Below are 26,776 nucleotides of genomic sequence, written 5' to 3'. Positions count from 1 at the left end.
GGGTTAATACAAATTAGAAAAGACTACAATACATGTCGCTATACAATCGTGAAGAAAGTTTTCGCTTTAAATAGCTTTTTCCTTTTTTTAATGAGTTGGTAGAATTAAGCGATGTACTTGGAAAAATAGTTATAAATGTAGAGAATTGCATCGATGCTAAAGATTGTTTTAAAAAGGGCTAAGTTGTCATTTTGCGCTCTAAACGTGTTAGATGTAGTTATTATTATATATAGGAAAATGTTAATGAGTGCTCCTTGAGTACTCTTTAGTCTGAGTGCGTTTGATTTGCTAAAAATGAAGAACATGACAGAACAACTTTAGTTGTTCAGTGTTTGATTTGTAAAACGGTTTCAGGTACAGGACAAACTGGAGGCAAGGGATAGAACAAAAACTCATTTTTGTCCCTCACCAAACCACAACACAACTTTTTGTCCCACATACAAGTTGTCTAAAATACCAAAATAGCATTTTGTCCACCAAAAATCGTACAAAACAAAAAATTACTCATTGCCATAAAAAATTTGTCTTGTGTTGTTCTGCCTTGTGTTGTGTTGTGTTGTTCTTTCTTGTACTGTTTTGTCCAGTACTTACTGTTTTGCAGACCAAACACACCTAAGGGTCTTAATTTTTTATAAATTTTATGTATTTAATGCATTTGAAATTGAACTATTTAACATTTTTAAAGAATAATTTTGTAATTTAGAATGCTTATAGCGTGCTCCGGAAATCCGTCAACAAGACCTTTATATATATGATGATGATCCAGGGCGTAGCCCTTCATATGGGAGGGGTGGCCTTGGCTACCAAAAAAAAATATTATTCTTGAAGTGGTTGGTATGTATTTATATTTGGCTACCCCAAATAAGTTTAGTTGCAAAAATTAGCATAAATAATAAAGTAAAAAAATTACTACAAGATTGATAGATTTATTTGCATTGGTTTGATGCTTTCGGTCTCAATAACAACAATAGAGAAACCCTTTTCAACAATAAAAATTATCAAGACAATAGTCATAGACAAATTAAATGGACAATGAGTTTCTTGCAAATAACCTATTTATTTACATTTGAAAAGAAATCATCATTAATCTATTATTAAATAAACAATTATTGATGAAATTGGGTTCCTGAAACGTATTTTACCCAACATTTCTAAATAGCGATTTTTATGTTAAGTTCATAAGATTTGTTAATTTTAGTCCTTAATTTTTTGTTAGAGATTAAATTCAAGACTAAAAATACTTTTTTTTTTGTAAAATTTTAAAAAACTGAGACAAAAATTGAATAATTTTTTTAAGGACTAAACCTAACCCACTTGGATTGGCCTGAGATTTGGGAGTGTGCTCCTCCTTAAAGTTTCAGGTTCGATTCTCTCTGGTGTCAATTTGGATGGACTAACTTAGCTTCTTCAAAAAAAAAAAAGGACTAAACCTAAAAAATTATAATTTATGGGACTAAATATATATTTTATCCTTAAATTTAATATGTTTGTTTTAATAAAAAAATTCCTCTTTATAGTTGGTCCCTACATAAATTTTTTGCCAGCTTCGCACATTAAATATATCAAAATATCAAATAAACCTCATGTGTTTCTTTCATTTGTAATATTATGATCAAATTGATAAATAGAAACACATTTAATAACTAAACTAATCAACTAAAACACATTTAAAGACCAAAATGTTGGTGAGAACTGTCCTTTACAAGACTGTAGGAGATATTTTAGGAGATATAGTTAGTAATTATTAATTACTCGTTTTTTGTTTATTAGAGATATGGTTTTATATGTATATATAACCTATTCCTCTTCTGTAACATTAACTAAAATAGAATGAGAAATAATTTGACATCAGTTTAACACAAAATAACTAAAAAAAAAAACACATTGCTTTTTGTAATTAAATAGCATTTACCCTTCAAAAAATTGTTTCGATATTCTTACCCGGCAGGATGAACCAATATTTATATCAATTGACTTTTTTTTTTTTTGACAGATTATATCAATTGACTATTGTTTGTAATTGATATTCTTGTCCGTCATTGGTTAGTTGTTTCTTTGGTACTCCTTTCAACAATTTCAGACTATTATCTTCAGTTAGGTTTTGCTATATCTAGATGCTCTTTTATGCATTTATTTTGGTTTACAATCATTTGGGTAATTTGGAAGGAAAGCACCTTGCATCAGTTGTTAGAAGCTTCTTTCCTTCTCGTGGTTTAAAGTTAATTCTGTTTCTTTTTGTTATAAATTTCATGATTGGAGCAAGAACCCTTTTCATTGTTTGGGTAATGGTTAGCGGTCTTGTTGTCTATCTTATTGTTTGTAGAACATTGATGTAATTATTGTCTATTTCGCTGGCACACCTTATGCTTGTGGGATAACTTTGTGGTTTAATATATTCCATTTTGATTTCTTCAAAAAAAATAAAATTTCCATTGACATCATAAAATACATAGCATAAAATGAGGGGGAAAAGTTGTCTAAAAAATATATATATCAGATACAATAACAAACAACACTTCACTTTTTAGATTTTTTAAATAACTAATGTATTTAGTCTATAATATATATCAGATACATTAATCATTTAATGAATCTAAAAAATAAATATTTGTTTATAATAATAATCTGATAGACTAATTTAGAAGATGGGGAATATACTTTCTCTTTTTTATCATGCAATTGTTATCTCAAATTCTCTTTCAATTTGATCCTTCCCCGGGAAAAGAAATTGCTCATTATGGAAACTTTCACATGCTATATTGAGGCAATTAGGACCACCATCATCTTATGGTGGATGCTACGCACGTGACTACATGAGCATATATTGATATAGGTGTGTCTTGTGATTGCTATAATCTCTATATAGGTGTGTCTCAAAATAAAATAAAAAACATAGGCTTTTCCCTAAAATAAAATAAAAAAACTAATAGTTCCATGGGCGTCTCTTACATGTCTTTATCAAAATGACTTTGTTGTTTGCATAAAGAGGGGCATACAGCTACGTGCACTCACCCATGGATGCCTAAAGGCACACACAAATTTTGCTTTTTACTATTCTTCTTCATCACTTTCTAGTTTAGAACCAATATATCACAAATTATGATATAGGGCCTCCCATAAATGGTCAGCAATGAATTAATATTTAGAAAATACTTCATCAGATCCTATTTTATAAGAAAAAGTTGAATCAATAAAAATTGATGTATTTGGACTGAATTTTTAACATATACATCAATTTTTGTTGACCATATTTCTCTTATAAATAGGATCGGATGGGGTATTTAAATTGAGATATTAATTTAATTGGTATCCATTCAATTAAAACAATATATATATTGAACTAACATCAATCTTATAATTGTTTTACCCGTAAAAATTAGAGTTTGTGAGTTTTTACTTTTTGAAGAGTATCATCGTTAGAATTTGTGATAAATTCCCTTTTTAGAGGATAATTTATGATAATTTTAAGTAGTGACAGTTGAAGAGGAAGAAGATGAAGATAATAAAAACTTAGATAAATTTCCTAAAAAAAAAACCAGATAAATATTTTTTTTTAATCATTTGGCCTTGTCACATCATCATTTAACATTCACATAAGCCTCATTTAACATATTTGGATGAAAAAGGGTAACGTTGCAAACTTTATATAACTTAAAGGACCAATTTAAAACTTAAAGACTCCTAAAGATATAAACGTTAAACTTAAAAGACCTCTTAAGATATTTAGCCTAATTAGTACCCTGCAAAATGACCTCAAACTAAGAGTGCATTTCCAAGTCATATGTTGTCGCTAGCCTTACCATAAGTCCATGGACGGCTCCACATATATATATATATATAAACACACGTACGTACACATAGTGAGAAAAAAGGATTGATAGTGAAGTTTAACTAAGTTATTATGGTCCACAAATTAGCATAATTTCCAAAACATAATTTCGATTTTAAAATATTAATATGTGCTTTTTTAAAGGTGTGTTTGTTTCAAGTTTACCAAATTTATTTTTAGGAATAACATTCCTTGAAATATAAAGATGGGAATTTTATTCCAAGGAATTTAGGAAAAATATGTTTGGTTAACTTTATAATATTCTTAGGAACCATAAAAATATGGATTATAATAGGTAAACTATTTATGAATTTATTCCCATCTTCATGGGAACTTTATTCCCACCCTTTTTCTTGGAAAAATTTTTCTATTCCCAGGAACATTTTATATCCGGGAATAAAATTTAGTAAACTTGTAACAAACATAGGCATATACATTCCTATCATTTTATTCCCGGAAATCAACAATTATAACTTGAAACAAACACACCCTAAGAGCATACATTCTCGATCATTATTATAAGTAAAAATTAATATTTTAAATTTATTCATTAAATGATATATATGGTCGATAATAAAGATCATATACATCATTAATTGAATAAATTTAAAATGTATATTTTCGTTTATAATAATGACTTTGAGGGTGTATTATCTATTATTTCCTTATCCAAAAATTTATCCATTAGTATTTATTATAAGAAAAGAATGTAGAATATTTTTTGTGCAAACTAAAATCCTAGCTTTTGGAGGGAGACTTGTATTGTATTGACGACAGATTTGACAAGGCGGCTGGTTATGGATATTTTGGAGTGGAGGACCATGAAACCTACAATGCCCATGTGATGCCATATGGGCAACTCAGAATTTCAAGCTACAAAAAGAAGAATTATGTTGCTTCTAGAATTCTAGTAACATTATAGGATTTATGAGACTCTTGTGTGGTCCTTTTTAAATTGAGGAGCACTTTACGTACCCAATCATTTTTGAAGTGACTTGATACAAAAATAATGACTATTAAGGATGTGATTAGTTAGAACTTAGAAGTGATATATAAATTTCATGGATAACTAAGGTTATCTAGTAGTTGTGTACGTGTATGTCATTTAGTAACCAATGTAGGACCACACAAGAATAAAAGGTATCACGAGTGAGAAAACATTACAGGGATATACTTCTAATTAGGTGTTCTACTATTAAATATTTGTATTGATATCGTCAAAAAAAAAAAAAAATATTGATATATGGATATACTTCTAATGTGCTTAAGTATAAAATATGGTGGAATTTATAGATTAAATTGTGGGCATGGTACAACATTATTTGACTTGTGCAACTTATAATTAACTAACCGAGAAAATAGTTAAATAGCATATTAAGCTAAGGGAAATGCTAGTTTTCCCGAAAAATTATACCACGAGAAGATCACTATACTACTTTCTTTGTCTGTTATTATGAGCCTCTTTGACTAATTTCATATGTATTAAAAAAAGTTTGTAATATAGTTAATGTGTCTTATTTTTGTGGGAATTTTACTAAGTTGTCTTTTGTTTGCATGTATGTTATTGAATTTAACTTTTCACATTCCAAAACAAGTTGGTAGTATTAATTAATGTTATGTTTAGGGAAAAAATGCACATCGTAATTTGTATAAGGGCTTATATTTATGGACAATTTTTTTTTCTTCGAAAGGAGCTTATAATTAGGGCCGGATGGCATATTGGGTTTAGCCCTCACCGCATATCATGGGAAAGACAAGGCTTCTGAAACATTACTTATTAATCAGTATTCACTAGAACATTTAATACCACAAATATGAGACTTAAATGAGTTTCATCTAATAAAAGAGTGTTTATAGCATTCATGTAAGTCTTCTTGTTCTGAAACTAGAGATTTAGCTAAGATATTTGCTTATAGTTCTCAATTGTGATTTCGTTATTCAAGCGATTACCCTAAGGAAGGAACTACGTCCCTTAGCGATGTGTTCCTTAACTAGTTCGATATAGCGCTAAGAATGGTATTTTTGGGTTTTTAGCTACTGAACTAAGGGATGCATGTAAAATAAAGATAAAGACATATATGCAAAAAAAAATGTGTAAATTGGTTGAGTTTGATTGATTATGTATGTAATGCATTGTACAAGATGAGTATTAATAGAAAAAAGTTATCCATATTGGCGAAACAACATGGCCTACAACGTTCAGTCTTGCTTGACTATTTATGCGGGTAGTGTGTGACGTCTCATGTTCATCTAACAGCTTTTCACTTTGTGGTGTGATCTGATGACAAAATTCTAACAAGTGAACTAGTGTGCCGACAAGTAGTAAAATTTATAAATTTTGTCTCCACGTGAATGGTGAAATTTCTACTCACCAGTATCGATTGTTAATATAGGATGTGTAAATTGGGAGGAGGGGTGTTGCACTAGACACATGTTTGTTTGTAGAAAAGAAATAAAAGAATAAGATTAAGGTAAGAAGAATCATTAGGTTGTTTCGATTCATTTCTCTCAATTGTTTGGTAGCTACAAACTATGAACACCGTTTGAAATGATTATTCGATTTTAAGACACTTGAACAATATAGTTAGGTCAATATATTGGTAACTAACTCTCTTCAACACTTGTTGCTCCTTGATATCTTATGTGAGCCCATAACCCTTGAAGGTTTAAGAACGTTAAATTAAATACCCAATTATCATTTGTTTATGTATAAAGGTAATCAATAACTGAACGGTTAAAATAAGTCAAGCCATCAAACTTAGGGTAAGTAATCATTGTGGCCTATAGCAATTTATGGAAATTCGTAAATGCATAAATAATATTAAGAACAATATTAACCAAATAAAATAGCAAAATCATCAAGTTTCAACTTATAGGATAATTTAAAGTTATATGATCGAACAACTACAAATAAGATATTATACTTAACCTAATCAAAGAGAAATTAGCTAGACAGTGAAAGAAGAATAAATAACATAACATGGATGGTGTTGATCCTTGATTCTAATTTCTCCTCTCTTTGTCGTGGTTGCCTCGTCTTAAGACTTCTCCAAAACCCTGATTTGTGAGTTTCTTTTATTCTTTTCTGATCGATTATTTCTTGTGTTTCTTGCCTCTTGTATTTATAGGTATATTCTTCCTTAATTTCTAAACATAAAAATGTTCTATTTGGGTCCTCCAGATAAATCCAATAACCCAAATATTATTCCAATCTACACTCGACCTCTTCAGTAAGTGACTTTAATCGACTTGTGGCTCTTCTGAATTTTTCTAGCTCTTGCGACAAAATCTTATTGTCCCCGATATGACTTAAACAATGAAGAACCACTTCGAGTTCTACATATAATGACACAAAACTTATGGTCCACGGTGTGAGTGGTAGCAAAACACTTATGAAATTCCTTCGATGTCGCGGTGCGTGGCTAGTAGCACATGAGTTAGGCAGTAGCTGACCCTTCTATTTTCTTCATTATGTATCCCATTGCTTCTCACCAAAAAAAGTCTATAACGACTATACCCCAAGAATTAACATGCTAAAACTTCGAGCAAGCATAGTACAAGTAACAAAGTTGTCTAGTGTGGGTGATTTTTTATGGTTTCAAGGCCATTCTTCCACTTTTACTCTTTCATAATTTTCGAACAAATCTTTTACAAAGCTCTACTAAAATACAAATAAAATTGTTATTTTTACTCTAAAATAAATCTAAAAAGACACTAAAAACCCTATATGATTTCTTGTCATCATAGTCATAGATTGTTGAGAAAACCCAATGTGCACAACCTTTCTTGAAATGTGCATCCTTGGCCATCCTTCCTTGTGGTTAGTGGTGCTATAAATATGGAACATGGATCGAGTATCTGATGGGATAAAACCGCAAGTGTACGGTTCTACCGAAGTAGTAAAAATAGAGTATCGTTTCGACAAGGAGTTGTTCAATTCAATTAACCTTAGTTGATGATTAGAAGAGATTAAGTTGCAAAGTTGGGGTTTTCAATTGGTTGAAAGAAAATATAATAATAAAAAGAGTCTTGGGATTATTGGTTCATCATAACGACAAATCCTTCACAAACCAAAACCTTAAACCTAAAACTTTATGTTAAACCTAATTTCTAAAGACCGGTTTCTCTTTAGCCTCTCACTTTTCCTTTCGGTCCTAATGAGAGTGTTCTTCTAGCGATCAAACCTATTTCGTTGATTTGATTCCTAGAATAAGCTTTAAAGTTTAAAACATCATATGTCTCAATGATTGCAAAGACTATTTCGCTGCCTTTGCAATTTTTGTCTAAATTCACTTGTTCGAATATCAAAACTCCACTTGAAATAGTACTTGGTCGGCTGTCTTTAAATTGTCTATATGTTGATTTCAGCAAAAAGGATAATTATTTTTAGTTGCAAATCAATCCCTCATGTGTTGTGTTATTGATTAACTCTGAGTGATGATATGATTTGAGGTAAACGGAAACGACTGAACATGAATAGTATCATCGTTGCGCCGTAAAATCAGAAAACTAGATGTTAGACACCCTTATTCGACGTGGAATTAGATAGAGAAAAATAACTCTTGCTGGTTTACTTGCTCTAACCGTAACCTTGATTTTCCCCTCTAAACAAGTGAAATCCCGACCTGATCACAAGATAATTCCCTTGTATAGATAACTTCCTTTACCCAACGCGTTCTTTCACTTTTCAAACAAGATGTTTGTACTGATATTGTCGAGACTTGAATGGTGTTAAAAAATTTAAATATTTTTCTAGAAAATTACTTGTTTGTTTTTTCTTTTCTTTTTTTTTTTGGTCTAGATAGATTACTTTTTTGCTTTTGTTACTAATATTTAGGTGATTGCTTGGAAGGTGTGACTTAAATTTATAGGTCAAAATCATCACAAGTTTTTTAATTTGATCCTAAAATAATGAGAACATTTAGAAGTAATTGAAGAGCGTTCAAAAGATTCAAGACTGACTTTGCACTAAATCAAATTGGTGCCAATGATGTTCCAAATGTTACTAACTATTGCACCGAGTTTGCTAGCAATTTCAAGATTCATGGTGTCGAGGAAGATACCCTCAAAGGTTTTTCCCTTACTCTTGTTCTGTGTGCAAGAAAGACGAATTACATCACATTTTTTAAGCAAACTAATGAAAAAACTTACTTGAGGCATGGGAAAGATTCAAGAAATTACTCAAGAAATTTCCTCATAAACGGATACCATTGTAAATTTAAATGGAGACTTTCTATGATGACCCGGTATCTTCAATAAGGTTAATGTTAGATGATTCATCAAGTGGAGCCTTGTTAAACAAAGCCCTACGTACCAAGATTATTTTAAGTTTTAACCTTTTGGGAATTATAGTAGTTAATACTTAATAGTTACTGGTGGTTAACTGAAAGAATGAGTGCGACTAAAAAGGAAGCAATAATTTATGAAATGAAAGAAGAATCAACTTTGGCTGCTTAGTACTCTGATTAACTCATGTTGAAGATTTTAACATCTGTGACGTCCCTAAAGTTGAAGCACCTAAGCCAACATCTTCGATACATTCATGGATAATTCGACAAGTGTACCAAATCTTACAAGTAATAAAATAGTAAGTAAAATTGTTTTCCTATAAATTATAGATTTTACTGAAATATATGCTATGATTAAATGTCATCATACCGACTACTACTAATGATGTAACACTTGTCTACGGTGGGGGAGGGCATATTTATAAGGAATGTCAAGGGAAACCCTTTGTATTATGATATGATAATTTCTATTTGAATAGTTTTTTTTTTTTTAAGGACTATTTGAATAGATTTTATTGTGTTGTTTATCTGATCTTTGTTCTTGATGTATTTTATCGCTTTTCCACCTTTAAAATGATTTACGGTGTGAGAAAAAATGAAACATGTAAATGTTTGACATTAGATATTATGGCCTCCTAGTCTAGAGATGGATATGGACCCTTGAAACCACTATTATTTCTAATAAATATATGTTTGATCTTAATTTCAGATCCACTAAAAGATTAGGAGTCATCTTATGGTCCATAAAAACAATATATGACATTATATACGGTTTCTTTCGAGGAAAAAAATATATACGGTTAACATTATATTCAACAAAAAAAAAAAAAAAACGTGTCTATATATTAGGGGGAAACCTAGCTATATGGATAAATAAATTTATTGATTACAAATAATTTTTGTCGTGTTGAAAATAAATACATAACCTTATATCATTTGCATATAAAATTTGACTAAATAGAAAAGTACTAAAAAATGCCTTTTAAGGGTGTCAATTATTCCCAATGATGAGTACCTAACGCAAACGGGAACAGCTACAAAGGGAGCCCCACAATCTTCACGTGGACATCTCGTGTGATTGATTCACAAATTATTGTAGCTAAGCTAGATAGATACCATTTTTTTCCTCCTCTAATATTTTTTTGTTAAATAAATAATATTAGATTCCCTAGGCTCTCTCTAGCACACAACATACACAATCCAAAAGCAAGGCCTGCATCAAAATTAAACCACAAAAAGATACTCTCTCTATCAAAATAAACCCATGGTGCAAGCCCTAGGGTCACCCCATATCATATGTAATGTAATCACATTATAAAAAACGCTATGCCCCCACAAAACTATAGATTCTATATGCCAAAGTGAAACATGCAGCATATACATCACTTTCAATTCTTCCACTTCAAAACAAAGAGTATTTTCCTCTTGTTTTATTTTAGCCTCGTATCCACTTTTGACACATATATATACCCCTTCATACCCTCTCATAATTCCTCATCCAAAACCAGAAGAAAAAAAAAATTCATTCATTTTCAATCTCACTTCTCTCTTCTTCTCTTGTGCTATATATCTCTTGCTTAATCTTTGTCTTTACAAAAACAAAACAAAAAAAATATGTCTGGGGTTTGGGTGTTCAAGAATGGCGTGTTTCGATTGGTCGAGAATCCTCAAGCAGAATCGGAAGTAAGGCATGGGAAGAGGAAGATGTTGGTTCACTTGCCCACAGGGGAAGTGGTAACTTCTTATGCTTTTCTTGAGAGAATATTGATTGGTTTAGGTTGGGAGAGGTACTATGATGGAGATGTTGATTTATACCAATTTCATAAACACTGTTCTATTGACCTAATTTCTCTACCTAAAGATTTCTCCAAGTTCAATTCCATACATATGTATGATATTGTCATAAAAAACCCTAATGTTTTCCATGTTAGGGATAAGTGGTAATTTTGGATGCTAATTTTGGATGCTACTACTAGCTAAGTAGCTAGCTCCTTCATTTATCTTTTTTTTAGGGGTTTAGGTTTTTTTTATGACGCTGGTGTGTTTTTCTATACATATATATATCTAGAGTTTTGTGGAAACTCTAGTGATAAAGCTTGTTGATTTCTTTTTGGTTTATGTTCATAGAGAGGGGAATAAGTAAAATATAGATGATTGATGGTGTTGATGTGTTTGACTTGACTAGTGTATATTTGCTTGGAGTGCTCTTTGTAACATATTGAGTATTGGTTTCTAATAATATCTTTATTTCTTGCATTTCAATAATTTCCCTTCTTTTTTGATTTCTCATAAAGGCTTAAAAAAAATCTCATCTATATATCTTTGACCGGAGACAATTTTCCTAATTTAATACGAATTTTGATAATCCTGCGATTAGAAGTTGGTCATTGCATCAATGGACTAGATCATTGAATGAATTTGATGGCCAACCTCTAATCGCATTATAGGAAATCAGAATTCTAATAAAGAGAAAGGGAGAATGGATTTTATCAACAAAAAATAATAGAGAATGAAGAAGAAATTTTAATATCTTGATGGCTTAATTTAGCTATTACTAATAGTTTATATCTGGGGAGAAATTGAGATGAGAGAGAAAAGTCCAATGTTTTTCAAAAAAAAATCCAAGTGTCAATATATGAGAGTATATTTGTTTCCTGATTTGGAAAAGCCATTTCAGCACAAACTGAACAGAAGAAAATTCAGCACAAAAAAGAAAATACAGTACATGATATGATTGGTTCCATGAAACGTAAGTAGTATTACTATGAGTTTTGATGAGCACGGGGGCCACCTGTTCACGTTCTCAGAAGGTAAGAGAATTAATTGGTCACATGTTATCTTTTCTCAAAATGTATATGCAATTTAGAGTTTATTTTACTATAAATAAGCAATTATAGAGTTAATTTGAAATATTTAATCAATTTTTCTAAAATGAAGTGGCAAATACATTACATCTCTTTTCTATATAATACTCCCTCAATGTTTTTTACAAAAGACAAATTGATCAACTAAAGTTAATATATTTAGTTCATAATATAGATTAAATACATTAACTTTTGTTTACTCATATGTTTCTTATAAAAAAAATCCGAAGGAGTGGTATGGTCGTGTCACATAACTTTCTCACTTGTGAAATAGTAGCTATGTAATAATACAGACATTTTTTTTTGAAGGAATGTAATAATGCAGACATGTTTTCGCTTTTATTGGTTTTCCCATTCATCTTGTGTGGGGAACCGTTTTCAGTATATTTGTTGTTAAGAAAATAAAAAATAAGACAGTCATGTATTATAGAAAGAGCAATCCTAATGACAAAATTACATCTCATTACAAAGCTAGTAAACAAAATTAGAGAAATTTTTTGATAAATAAAATACACACGGATTGATATTTTGTAACTCATGTGCATGTGTTATAATTTAATTTGGTGAATATTTGTAAAATGAAAAGCAAAACTAAAAATAGCTTTTATGAGGGAGAACAAAATACTTAAAGTTACTTTAAATCCCATTACCCTCATAATATTTAAAAATGAAATTAATAAAAGAAAAGGTTCTAAAGTAGTAAGAAAAGTAGCAATTATTCTACTAAACAATAAATTGATTTTAAGGGGTAAGTGATTTCGGCCCTTTAAGAAGTGGTAAGAGGTTAGATATATGACTCTTTATATGGAAAAAAATTTGATTGCAAGAGAAAATTCACTTTGTATATTCAAGAGATTCTCTAACGTAGATTATAGTCATCGTTAAATAAAGATGGAAATTTTTTGTCTATAATATAATAACTAAAAAAAATACTAACAATATTCTTCCGAATTTCCTCTATAAAAAAGATTTCTATCTTGCCATATTCTTCCTCTTTGCACTTATAGTAAGATTCTATATAATTAAGTTTAAAGAAAACCAAATAGATATTTCCGCCAACCATGATATAAGAAGGAAAAAAAACATTTCTTCCTTTTTGGAATTATAGTATGATTCTATGTGATCAAGTTTAGAGAAAACCAAATAGATATTTTCGCCAACCTTGATATAAGAAGGAAAAAAAAAACATTTCTTCCTCTTTGCAATTATAGTATGATTCTATGATCAAGTTTAAAGAAAACCAAATAGATATTTTCGCCAACCTTGAATGCTTCCACGGACAAGTGAGATAAATGGTCCATCATGAACAATGGATAACTTACGATAGATGTTGAAGGTTCGTTAGATCGAATGATACACTATTCATACAAAATATATTTTTCTCAAACATCGCCTACTCTTGACTAAAAAAACTTCATTGAATTATTGACTCGTTGTTGAACCTTCGGTCGTGTTCTTCGCCACTTTCGTTAAAAATGGTCTTATCATTCAATTTCTCTACTAAAACCCCAATTGTTGTTGTGGTTTCAATTTCTTCTGTATTTGCTCCCTCTTTTTTCATTCTCTGCAAGTTGTGACCAAATTTGTATGCAACAAACATTTTAAAACTGAAAAAAGACATAGCATTGATGAATATCGCAATTACATAGTAAAGAGAAGAGAATATGAGGAGAAGATGGAGGATGATGAGAAAGAAATGAGTTTTGAATTGATTAAATGGTAAAATTAGATCAAGCAGGGTAAGAACCTTAGTACTCCTAACATAATACTACTAATATTGGCGTAGGTCATCATAAAAAAAATACATCATTAGAGATGATGCAAATTTTCACTTTCAACATCAAACCATGGACAATTTATTCCTCTTGTCCATGATAAAAAAAATTCCTTAAATAAATGCTACTTTATGTCTTCAAAAGTTTGCAAGTTGTGTGAGATAATTTTGGGTGCCTCATAGGGCTAATAGAATCTGAGTGTGAACTACTATGCCGAAAACATGGGGAGTGGCACGACTACAGTAGATAACCTCAGCCAGAATAAAAAATGTCACCCAATCAGAATGGTTTTGAAAGGGACAAAAAGACAGACAACACATCCAATTATATCAGTGAATGAGAATGTTGACTGAATTAGAAGAATCTCACAGCCAGTGATATATGCCAACAGTCGTTTACCTTTTTTGTATCATTATGCTGTTCACATTTGTCTACTCTTCCATACCATATTAAGAAATCTTTCTTTGCTCCTCCCATTTATATCCTCTAACAAAAATCATGATATGAAGGAAAATATTTTTTTAAGAAGTTAAATTAGCTCGCTTAAATTGACATTGAAGAGAATTTAAATTAAAATTTTGAGGAATAGTACACTCTTAAGTCTCAAGTCAATATCAACAGGCCAACTCAAGTGGGTTAGGAAAATGTTCTTCCTAATTGGTGCCCCGAGACATTAGTTAAGAAATCGACAAATACAAATTTTGTTTATAAAATATTAGAAGATATTATTTTTAATCAATTAATGATTACACTACTTTTATGAAAACTTAGTTTAGATACTTAACCAATGTAATCGAACACTCGTTAGCATTCTTTGTTTATAAATGATCGATGTTAACTTTTTTTGTATGCCACCTTAAAAAAATATATATCCTGAGATAAATCTGTAATATTGTAGGAAATGTTAAAGAATGTTCTTAGGATATTGGTTGATGAAGCAAAATAGAAATATTTTGTTGGAAAATATTGAAAAGTAACAAATTCAACTTTTTTTAAAAATTTAAAAGTTGTAATTTTTAAGTCAACCATATATAGAGAAGAAGAAATAATGATAGCAACGCGAGATTGATTGTAAATCCACACATGATACAATCTTGTTTTGGATAAGGATATTTATTTGAAAAAGTTTTGGATTGGCAATTAGAAATGAATGTACGATGTTAAGGATTACAAAACTGGAAGAGAGGAGATGGAGTTCACGTGAGGTTGATTGTGAAAGGTAGTGGTCACTGACCACACTAGTTTAGCCTTGGTTGCCATGTGCTTCTTGTAGAATCTAAACTTTGTGAAAACGAAAACCTCAGCCATTAGCCTCACAGAATTGGATTTTCTTTTTGGCTTTGGCCCCATCAATAATTTCGTGAAAGATTGTTCCTTTGATTTGAAAGAAATAAAATAAAACAATAACTAAGTTTTTTATTTTATCCTGTTGTTCTGTCTGTGTGTCCATATAAAGATGAAATTTGTCTATATTTCACTACACTTTGAAAATGTATTTATTTAGAACCACGTTTTTTAGTCAAAACATATTTTCTTTTATAAAACAGGTTGATTCAGTAACTCGGGGAGGAATACCGCTAGCATCACATATACTTCATCCATCTCAACTGCAAACAATTTTAAACTAAAACATTATTTTTAAAATGATAAAAGAAACACAAGCAACCACAGTAGTATATAAAGCAGCGGTGTGTCCACGTTGAACAAGCATATGTGCAGCCCAATTAGTCGATAGATAGTTCAAGTTTGTTGGTTTTTGAACAAATCCACTTGAATGTTACATTAATAATAAACATTTGTTGCATTCCTAAAAAATAAAAATATTTGGTGCAATACTTAAAAGAAAAGAAAAAAACTCTTTACACTTTTAACTGTTTTGCAAGTGGGTGTTCGGACAGGAAACAAGTTTAGTTCGGTCTTTTAGACTTTCAATACAAATATTAAAAGCTTCTTTAAAACACTTTCCAAAACATGTAAAAGGATAACTATTGTAAGAAGAAGACTTGTATATTTCAAAAACTAAAAACATAAACTATTTCAAACAGGCTCTAATTTTGCAATTTTTTTCCCTTAATTTAAATGAGTATTATGAGTATTGCCGACCCTTAAATAGGTTATTTATAAACAAAAAGAATCACACAATGTTGAAGAAATAAAAATAGAAGATAGATGTTAAATTCAGACGTGAGATCATTTAAAGTGTTCGGTAATTTAGTCAAAAAACATAATACGGTTTCTAAGCATATGTAGTAATAGATCGTCAAAAAAAACAACATGGTAAAAGATTAATTGATCCAGAAAATATCTACATCAACCTATGAACCAAAACAGACCAACATCAATATCAGCGGTGGTTCTTGTCCCAGTCTAGCCCGAGCCTCGGCTATATGCTTTAGATGACAAAATATCAAGCAAGTTTGTAGTGGGAATCATCTATGGTGGAGTAAATCACACCTTCCTCTAAAGGAGTCTTCAGCAACAACCTGGCATTATGAGAAGCTTTGAGTTAAATCAAAAGCAAATATTTTGCAAACCCATAATGAGACATAAATAAAAAAAATAAGAGAACTGACATGATCTTGTCCAATGGAAGCTTGAGCTCTCTTGATAACTCATCAACATGTACTCCCGTCTCTCTGCAATGTAAAATCAATTTCAACATCTTTCAGTATCATATAAACTGAAATTAGCAAATATTGTTGATGAAAAATTTAGGGTCTGCTAAATCATTGTGTTTCATTTTCTAAAACCCATGTTCAATTTGCTTTGGTTGAGAGAATCTTGAAGTGAATGATTGTAACGGAAAAGATGAAATGTTGGTTAAAGATGATGGATTTCCAGAAATATTGACAACAGTTTTATGACATTTTCATTGTTTCCAAAAATGCATACAATTAATCACTTCAAGAGTCTGTTATCTCCTTGTAACATGTAAAACTAACACAAATTTAAGAAAGTGAATATAGAAAATGTTTTCACTAAGTACACGGGTCCTTAGTAATCCTACTTGAAACCATTAATGAAAGGTAATAAATACAACTTAATTTTTTTCTGAATTATAGTAACTCACATGTGTGAATGCTTCTCCAGATAGTTAAGGACCAATTTATCAATATCCTTGAGTCCATCAGTGCTATATTGTACATATCCCTGAAGATTGAAAAATTATATCAGCAATCCAATCAAAAACTAAAGAAACAGCTACTTACATCAAATATCATACCGGATTTGATGATGGTGCCTGAGATCCATTTGAGACATTTCTGACAGGAGTATTCATAGACGAGTTTGATGAAGGAAGTGCAGAAGTGATTCCTTCTATCTATAATCCAAAAAACAAAAGTAAGGCATTATGTTAAATTATCATGTTTGACAACTTAAGAAAGACACAATAGAATAGTCAAAACTTCCAATGATCTTATAAATGGGTTACAAACAATTCTTATTGCTTAAATTCCAGAAAGTTTATGCAGTATCCACTGCCATCAATTATCATGCAATAATATAACAAAAAATAGTATGATAAAATACAAAAACTATGTGTACCTTTAGTTTGCTGCGGAGGTGGTTATGTATGCAGTCAATAAAGTGAAACGGGATCTCATCAAAATTTGTCACGGGCCTGTGAAACATCACAAATATGAAATAACCATATGATTAAAACAGCCAATTTGACAAATAAAAGACATTTCTCATAGTGAAACTTGAGCACGCTAGTATATGTAAGGCAACTTAGCAAGTCACTTTTCCACTACTAAATATCATGCTTTGTAATTCATCAAACAGGTAAAACACTCAAACTACAAACCAAAAAATCATTTTATTGGGAATTATTTTTTTGAATATGCAGTTTCTCCACAAATGTAACAAGGACACCCATAACCAGGTATAAGAATGTCTTTACTAATAGTTCAATTTGAGTTGAAACTAATTAGATACCAGCCATTAGACAAAAGATTTAAGTTTGAGCTATGTGGAAAATATAATCACAAACCGGAGTAACATTAGGCAAAAACAATCATGTACCAGTTGATGTTCATTGACGGAATTAAATACTGAGTTAAAATAAATTAGCCTAGTTGACTCTAAACTTGGGTGTGCTCGCAAACTAAACTAACAATTTTGCAAAAACATAGTCTGAAAGCAGGCTAAATAAGGCAAACATCATCCCCATGTTCTGTAAGGTCTAAGGTGTAAATTTTGACATCGCATGTCAAAGTTGATTCAGTTACTTTTCAATTCCCAATCTTCAGGGGACTGATGATTTTACAATCTTCAGGCTCTGGAACCATTTAAATTTAAATCTCACCGCCCCCAGCACCATTCCAACTTGCTCCTATTAAGCATTCAGTTACACACTAGTTACCCTTTGACAACCCAGCCCCTTCCTGAGAAAGCAACAAATCAGAAGAGAGGTTGGATATCGACAAACACATTCTAGAACTTATCAATCCAAATTATAATTATATAGTTTATGTGATGATACTAAAGAGGCAGACACCTCGTGTGTAATTTCCTTGAACTAGTGACAAAAGGCTAACATATGCTATCAAAGATTCAGAAGAGAAAATCAAATCATGCAGGCAACAAACTGAACGCAGATAAACAACCATGGAATATTTGATAAAATATAAACAAAATGGGTATGGCAAACATGCCTGACAGAGAAGGCTACAAGTTGCCTTACACCTTGAAAGCTTTTCAAGGACCCATAAACACGAACATACATGCCATTCCTGTCAATGAATAATTAGAGAAGGTGAGAAATATTACAACCCCAGACTCGTAAATCTATATCATGTGTAACCATAGTTAAAGTACTTACAGTACTTCTTCCATTTCCTTTGAGTCAAAAGTATCATTTACCCTGATTAAACAACCAATAATGAAATTAAGTCTACTTTCCACAACACATGTTAAGAAATTTCTCCAAAAATAAGTCTTAAATAATCAACATAGCATTGAGCCTGCAAAAAGTACCATCTTCGGCATTTGATCCGTCCAGTTCCATCATCCAAAACAAAATTAACATCCGTGTTCCTCTCTGTTTTCTCATACACCATTCCAACCAATGTAACCTGAACCAAAAATATACAGCGAGTTAAATAAGAGGAATAACAAAGCATCATAACAAAAAAAATTGTAAAAAATCATTTATTTGAAATTCACTCATTTTGTAAAAAAATCAACTTTGCAAGATAAATAATCAACTGCTAGTAATTTGTCCAAAAATAACCATGCTACAATAATGACTGGTGTATGAATGGGTGATGTTTTAATTTTAAAAAAAATAATTATAATTGTTACCACAAAAGCTAGCTTCAAATTTAGAATAAATCATTCATATAGTCTCTAAAATCTCACTCTCTTCAATTCAGTCCATAAACTATACAAATATAATTAGTGTTTCAAGTTTATAAAATCTGTTAATTTAGTCCCTGCCATCAAGATGTTGGGACTAAATTGACAGGTTATGATATACCTTAGCTATGAAGCACACGAAACACAACACACTGACAAATCAACACAGATAATAATATGAGAAAATCACATAATCTAATGCAATGGCACGTGACAGTGACACATGTTAGAGTACTTTGTAAACTAAATTGACTGATTTCATATATTTTAAGGACTGTTTATAACAGTTTATGGACTAAATTGATGGTTTATTCTCAAATTTACATAAAAAAAATTACTAGATTGTTATATGCAAACAATATTGATTTAAATCAAACAGCATGATAGTACTGCAACGATGGACGAAAATCATACAGAAGATAGAAATAACATAATTCACTAATCTTGTAGCAAATTAAGCAAGTATTATAATACTAAAACAATTTTAATTCAAAAAAAAAAGGAAAGAATCATACATTAGTCAGATCTACACCGTTAATTGAGAAATTGGATTTTTCATCTCCAGAATGAGAAGCTTCACTTATCTGCTTCACCGTAACCGGAATCAAACCCTGAGAATCGCGACTCTTGAACAAAGAACAAAAAAAAATATTAGATAATCGATAATCTTTAAAGGGAAATTTTCGTTTAAGCAATATGAGAAAGATAGCGCTTACTTTAGTCGGTGCCGGAGAAGAATCGTTGGGTTGCGAGGACATGAATCCGCCGCCGGAGAAGGCGTTGGAGGAATCGAATTGGGAATTGGAGAACATCGTGAAACCCTAGAGAGAGAGAGAGAGAGAGAGAGAGAGAGAGAGAGAGAGAGGGAGAGATTTGTGAAACAATGAAGTGAGGGAATTAGAAATAGTGTTATTTTGTTGCTCTAATTATTGCTTCCCGCTAGAAATGCTTCGATTTTTCCCGCCGCTTAGGGTTTCAACTTTGAACTTTTCACGGTTTTATTTATCTTTTTGTTTCGGAAATGAAATGAAATATGGCTCTCTCCCTCTCACGTCTAATTTCTGTTTACTTTTTTTTTTTTTTTGGGCTAAAATAAACAAAAATAAATGGAGTAATACTTATCTGTTTTCTTGATAAAAATAAATTTAAATATTAAAACAAATGTAACAAACACGATATAATATATATTTTTTTGTTTTTTTTATCTTTATTATTTAAAAAGTGTGACAAACTAGATGAGTATATTTATACTTACTTTTTCATCATTCCAATTATACCCTTAAACAACTTTTTCTATAATAAAATTGTTGTTGATGTCATTGAAAAAAATTTAGATTATATTTTTTTGTTATATTGTATTATTGTCGGTGTCATTGAAATAAATAATTAGTTTGATTTTTTATAACTTGAGCAACATATATTTATATTATTTTTAGTTTTAATTAAAATCAAAATTTTATAAAAAACGCCTTTTATAATTTTCAAACTTTAGCGCAATAAAAAGAGCGGAAAGACGGACACCTGAGTGTCCGTCTTTTCGCTAGTATGAAACACTGTTGATAACAAACAATGTTTTTTATGATTTTTTTTTTGTCAGGTAGCCTAGTGGCTAGAATTTCACCTTTTTTTAAGGTAAATAAAGTGGGGTGTCTGGGATTCGAACCTCAACCCTTGCATATAACATTGTATGTCCCTGCCAACTGAGTTATGCTCACGGGAACATGAAATTTTAATTTTGATTAAACGTAAAAATATAAATGATATCTGCTTTCAAATTATAACAAAACAAACTAATTATGATTATTTATTTTAATGAAACCAACAATATAACAAAAAAAAATCTAAAATTTTATTTTTTTTAATGACACCAACAACAATCTTTATTATAAAAATAAAAAAAAAAAATTGTTTAAAGGTATAATTGATATAATGAAAAAGTAAGTATAGATACACTCGTCTAGTTTGTTACACTTTTTAAATGATAATGAAAAAAATTGGACTTCTGTGTTTATTACACTTTGATTTTAATGTTTAAATTTATTCTTATTTATTTGCTACATGTGTTATTTGTATTGAAAATTGAAGACATTTTTGAAAATATATTACTTGTATAAATATTCATGTTGTTGTCCGTCGTCTGATTTGTGTCTTTTTGTTTGTTTGAAGATGTTGTTATTGTTGATTGTCATGTAAAGAGAGTTTTATTATTGTGTCTTATTGTTGTCATATGTTTGTTTGGTCTAAGTTCTGCGTCTATTTTGTTTTTCTTTTGAGTTTCACTCCATAGATCGTATTTTGAGTTTTAATTTGTAATTTATAATTAATTTTTTTATTGAAGTATTCCGGCCGCATCGCATTTTAAATTTTAAAATTTTCACATATCAGTGCATCGATGTCGTATCGTATTTGAATCGTAACAGGTATCTGGGTTTCATTAGTTATGACTCACATACGCTGCTAACATCCATTAAACAAAGGGAAAGTAATATTTGTATAACCATTTATCTATTTTACTGTGTTCATACTTTCATTTTTTTCATATTTCTATCTCTATTGTTTTTATTCAAACGAAAAGAAAGAAAAAATTATAGTAAATTAATTGTAAAAATATCATTCTTTAACAAATTAGTAAGTCCGACATATCCAACGTAAAAATACACATTTGTTTACGGTTCTGATTTTATCAAAAATTCGGCAGAGTTTTCTTTATTTTTCCTACAATTTCAAAATATCAATCATATCTGCATTAAATATTTATACCAAAATAGTATCCAACGATAGTTACATTTATCATATATTAATGTTTCATTTATTCAAAAGGACAATGGTTACACAAGTAACACTTCAAAACATATACCGCTACACATAACTTAAATTCTAACCAAAATAGTTGTATTTTACTGAAGTTGGAGAACAATGGCTACCATTAAAGATAGAGGCATACCTAAGTAAGCAAACACTTTGGGCGTCTACAATTATCAGGAAATGTTTATTCCTCAGTCTTGTGAATATGAAGGAAAAAAAATGAAATAAAAATGGGGAGTCACATAGTCTTTTTGGTGGTGGTCGAGGTTTAAATTTCAGACCTTACATATATTATATATTGTCTCTATCAACCGAGTTAAACTCATGAGGACGATGAGTCACATAGTCTAAGTGAGAGCATAGAACGCCGAGTGAATAAGAAGGAGAAACAATATTATTGCAAACACGAAAAAATCACTACTACAAAATACCCTCTTTAATATCATTCATTTTTGCGTTTAATAGTGCTTTTAAAGCACTAAGAAAGCCCTCGCTATTATAGGTTAGAACCCTATAATAGCGTTTTTAAAAAGCTATTAAGTAGCAGTGTTTCAATAGCGCTAATATAGCCTCTCTTTTTTTGCTATTTTTAAACAAATGTTTCTTAGCGTTTTTCGGAAAGCGCTAATAAAAGTCCTAATTTTTTTTTATTTAAAAAATTAAATCTACAACCAAAAGCTTCATAATAATGTACTGACTTAACAAAAAAAAATATATACAGATCAGAAACACTAGTAATCCATTAATAGACATAAACAACACTAATGTGTTGATCAAAAACTTAATTACAAATGACATCTAATGTACACTTGCATAAAAATGCAAAGTCTATGCACAATGTATATATGAACAATGAGAAACCTAAAGTAACTTACAAAACTTTGGCTTTTTTTCTCCAATTTTCCATACTAATTGGAACCTTCCGACGAACGATGACTCCAATATAACCGACAAAACCTTAGCTTTCTTCCCCAACTGATTGACCTTGAGCATTCCAAGGAACCACGTGTTGGGAGAAATATATTGATATAAATGGTGTATCTTATTTTCCTTTATTTATTTATTTCCATGCTCTCAGATAGCGTTTCTGTTAAAGCGCTAACAAAGGAGTTCTGAAATATAGCGTTTTCGATAAAGCGCTAACAAAGGGTATGCCAGTTATAGCGTTTTCACTAAAGTGCTATTATACCTTTTCATACTTATACCTTACAATAGCGCCCGATAAAAAACGCTAATAAAGGCCTTAGTCTCAGTTTTTTAATACTTTTTACTAAAAGCGCTATTATATAGGTGCTATTAAAACTCAAAATTGTAGCAGTGAATGGAGTAAATCGTATGAAATAGGACCAACTTCATAAAACAAGTAAAGGTTTTCTCTTAATTTTTTTTTTCGAACTTGAAAATGTTGGAACAAAATGTGTTTAACGTTACCCTTTGAGAGTTTTGATGATAACAAGGTATTAAAAAATGTCAATTGGATATGCTAATATTTGTTCAAGTGTATAGGACCATAGACAAAAATTTGATATCTTTATTAGGTTCTGAAAGAACAAAAGAGAGCAAAGGAATCAACAAAAAGGAAGCTTAAAGCATCTGAAGAGAAGTGCTCCTGAAGTGATGACGTCATCAGAAACATCTCGTCAGAAGCAAGATCACAAGAAGCTAAAGTTTATCAGGAGATGCAAGACTTAGAGCTTCAAAGGTTGTTCAATAGATTTAATCTCGTCTAAGCATTGCAGAAGACTGGAAGAGTGAAGCAACGACTATTTTGAAAGAATTTGAAAGCATTGGATGCTTGTTCTTTTAAGAGCGTTGACAAAGTATAATTGTACTAAGTGTACAACCACTATCTCCACTACTCAGTTTGTGTCTCTGCTACAAGACAAGGATACCAGCTCTGCCTGCAACAATGTTCCTACATACATGGAATGGATTTGAAATTGATCCTTCAGAGGACAATAACCATATCAGGCAAAAGATCATTGGTGATTGATCAAAGCTTCAAACGACTCTATTTTGATGTGCTGGCAATATGACAGCGTCTCTTTTCTACACCTCTATATAAAGGAGTGAAGACTTAGAGAACAACAAGACTCAACAACAATTTGAAAGCGCCTAAACTCTGTCAAAATTGTGCTGCATCAAAAGTTCACTTAGAATTTCTTATCAAAGTTCATATCTTAGAAATTCTAGAGTCTTAAGAGTCTATATCTGATTTGTATTTTGAACACCACTGATTGTATATCAAGTGTTCAACCTCAAACATTTTTCATTGTAATTCTGTTTGAATTTGGAAGTCTCTTGCAGTTGTGCGTGAGCATTAGAAGTCTCTTGATTGTGTTCAGGAGCATAGGATGACTCTTGCAGTTGTGCTTGAGCATTTGAAGTCTCTTGCTAGTTTTAGCAGTGAGCAATTGTAATCAGATATTACATAGTGAACTCTCCTTGGAAATGCAAGGGGGACAGGACTGACTTCCGGTTTGTGGAAGGAACCTGTATAATTGCTCTGTGTCTTTCCTCTCTCTCTCTCTCTCTCTCTCTCTCTCTCTCTCTCTCTCTCTCTCTCTCTCTCTCTCTCTCTCTCTGTTTTTATCCGCTGCATCTAGTCCTAAACATCACTTCAGAAGTAGAACTCTATCTGCTTCTGATCAGTGTTTTCAGCATAAGAGAAAAAGAAGAAAAAACCAACACAATTCAACCCCCCTTCGTATGTTTTTCTCACCTTCAGAAAATATATAATGAAAACAAATGTAACATATCTCATTGAGTCAAAGGTCTAACCTCGTAAATCTATATTTCACTATGTGCGTACATACCATATTATCTCTTCGTTGTAAAGAACTAATTATGTATGTACTATTTCTTTTGTTATAGTTAACCATGATACTACAAGCCCCTAATATGTGGGCTGCATTATCCATTCGATGTATCAAACGTCAATCAACTCAAATTATTATGAACTTTAGACTCATGAATTTCATTATCTCTTTGTTGCAGTAAACGACGTCCACTTCAAAATACTATGAACAATTAGTTGATATGTTGTATTATTTCTTCGTTGCAGCAAACAAATTTCAACTTAAATTACTATGAGCATAAAACTCATATATTGCATTTCCCATTAACATCAATGCATAATTTGAAAACAATTGACATTATTAAAATCAATTCAAACTATCAAAACTTTAATACACAAATTCATACACAATATCACAACGCTTTTGCAAAAACTATTAATCACCACTACCTTACATAACAATGTTTTTTGGTAGATAGACGAAATGACAAAACCATTATAAACTCACACACATAAGTGGAGGTAACGGAGTTCGAACCCCGGTCATGGCATCCGATCAAACAATTTTGGCATTTTTCCAGTTGAGTTAAGACTTCTTAATACCTTACATAATAATTAAAACCAAATATTTATTACTTAAAAGCGATGAAACCATGAAATTTCATTTTGAATTAAATGAGGTCATCTTTTATGATGTATTCAGTTATCACAAATAACTAAATACTTTGGATTAAGATTTAAAGATGGGTCTGTCCCAATGAACATAACTTAGTTGGCAGGGATATGCTTTATTATATGCAGGGGCCGGGATTCAAACCCCGGACACCCCACTTATTTACCTTGAAAAAAGTGAATTCTAATCACTAAACTACTTGACAAAAAAGAAGATTCAGAGATGGATCTCTTTTATTTGTTGGATATTTCCAAAAGATCATGATAACTTCTTTTATAAATGTTATTTGAGCTATGTTCATTTATTGATAAGTGTCATAATCATGTTAATTTCCATAACACTTGTTAACTTATTTTGCAAGTAATATGGGTAAAAAAAAATCCAATTTACTATAAACATGTAACAATTATAGTTTTAGTCCAGTAAGCTGCTATTGTATATTTTCCATCATTTTTTGAAGGTATTTAGTTTGATTTACAAATAATACGGGTTCAAAGCAATTTGTTGGACGAGCCAAGGCGAACTAGAAGCGAGCAATGTAACACCCCGTTTTCCCAACATAAAAATTTGGCATAAATAATCAGAGTTTTTCAACATAAACGGAATGTCACATTCTTTTCTTAAAATCATAAACTGAATAAATAACTATTTATCCTTTAAAATTCAAATACAAGATCTTTAATACTTCGCAGCGGAATTTATTTCAATAACTAAAACAGTCTTTGGCACGAAGGCCTCTTCATAAATGTCTCATAAAAATCCAATCTAAAAACATAGTCATAAATCTTCAAAAACAATACGTAAGGAATAGAAAAGCAATAACAAAGTTCCCATCCCGTTACGTATCAGAGCACCTAAGACACACGAGAAGGAAAGCTCACACGACATCAACTATTTTTGGTTACCTGTTAGTTACCCATGGTGGGCAAACAGAAGGGGTGAGATTTCACAAACAATAATATTAAGCATATAATTCATCAATTACATTTAACAACATAAGCATCATCAATCATATTTAACAACTCATAGACAACATCATGTAATCATCATAATATTCATCATAGATAATAATATATCATAATTCACTTCTTTAATAGTTCATATAAAGAATCACAACTTTAAACAATTTCATGATTTAACAACTTAACAACTCGACAACTTGATAACTTGACAACTTAACCTCTTGACTATGCAACTTAATCTTCTAATCATGCATGTGGTACCAATCTTTGAGCGTAAATAGGCTCCAGGGCATCAAGCCCTCAACTTTATTTGAGCGTAAAAAGGCTCCCAGGGCATCAAGCCCTCAACTTAATTGAGCAAAGGCTCCAGGGCATCAAGCCCCCAACAATGAAATGCTAATGCATGGACTCAACCTCTTAAC

At 30.9% G+C, this 26,776-nt stretch overlaps 2 protein-coding genes and 1 non-coding gene across 3 annotated transcripts; 1 reads left to right on the top strand and 2 right to left on the bottom strand.

Moving 5' to 3' along the window:
• Positions 1-8,933: 8,933 nt before the first annotated feature.
• Positions 8,934-9,035, bottom strand: LOC112418770 (small nucleolar RNA R71). The gene has a single exon (XR_003008858.1). It is a non-coding gene; the product is annotated as a small nucleolar RNA R71 (small nucleolar RNA).
• Positions 9,036-10,534: 1,499 nt separating this feature from the next.
• Positions 10,535-11,382, top strand: LOC25481879 (flowering-promoting factor 1-like protein 2). Its single transcript, XM_013610280.3, has one exon. The coding sequence runs from the start codon at positions 10,732-10,734 to the stop codon at positions 11,059-11,061; it is 330 nt and encodes a 109-aa protein (XP_013465734.1). The 5' UTR covers positions 10,535-10,731; the 3' UTR covers positions 11,062-11,382.
• A 4,540-nt stretch (positions 11,383-15,922) lies between these two features.
• On the bottom strand, positions 15,923-20,148 carry LOC25481878 (replication protein A 32 kDa subunit A). Its single transcript, XM_013610279.3, has 10 exons — positions 19,834-20,148; positions 19,633-19,743; positions 18,737-18,834; positions 18,582-18,623; positions 18,415-18,492; positions 17,303-17,378; positions 16,980-17,078; positions 16,827-16,906; positions 16,330-16,392; positions 15,923-16,239 (listed from the first exon to the last, which is right to left on the bottom strand). The coding sequence occupies exons 1-10, from the start codon at positions 19,927-19,929 to the stop codon at positions 16,164-16,166; spliced, it is 819 nt and encodes a 272-aa protein (XP_013465733.1). The 5' UTR covers positions 19,930-20,148; the 3' UTR covers positions 15,923-16,163.
• Between the last annotated feature and the right edge of the window lie 6,628 nt (positions 20,149-26,776).

Source organism: Medicago truncatula, chromosome 1, assembly GCF_003473485.1.
Source record: "Medicago truncatula cultivar Jemalong A17 chromosome 1, MtrunA17r5.0-ANR, whole genome shotgun sequence".
Classification (NCBI taxonomy): domain Eukaryota; kingdom Viridiplantae; phylum Streptophyta; class Magnoliopsida; order Fabales; family Fabaceae; genus Medicago; species Medicago truncatula.
Note: the sequence above shows the minus strand (reverse complement) of the source record. Positions and strands in the feature narration are given on the sequence as shown.

Excerpts from the sequence above, each read along its gene's own strand:
- LOC25481879 (XM_013610280.3), top strand. The coding sequence starts at position 10,732 with ATGTCTGGGGTTTGGGTGTTCAAGAATGGCGTGTTTCGATTGGTCGAG.
- LOC25481878 (XM_013610279.3), bottom strand. The coding sequence starts at position 19,929 with ATGTTCTCCAATTCCCAATTCGATTCCTCCAACGCCTTCTCCGGCGGC. Across the intron at positions 19,744-19,833 it reads CTTCTCCGGCACCGACTAAA|AGTCGCGATTCTCAGGGTTT; the intron begins GTAAGCGCTATC and ends TCTTTGTTCAAG. Across the intron at positions 16,393-16,826 it reads CTGGAGAAGCATTCACACAT|AGAGACGGGAGTACATGTTG; the intron begins GTGAGTTACTAT and ends TTTACATTGCAG.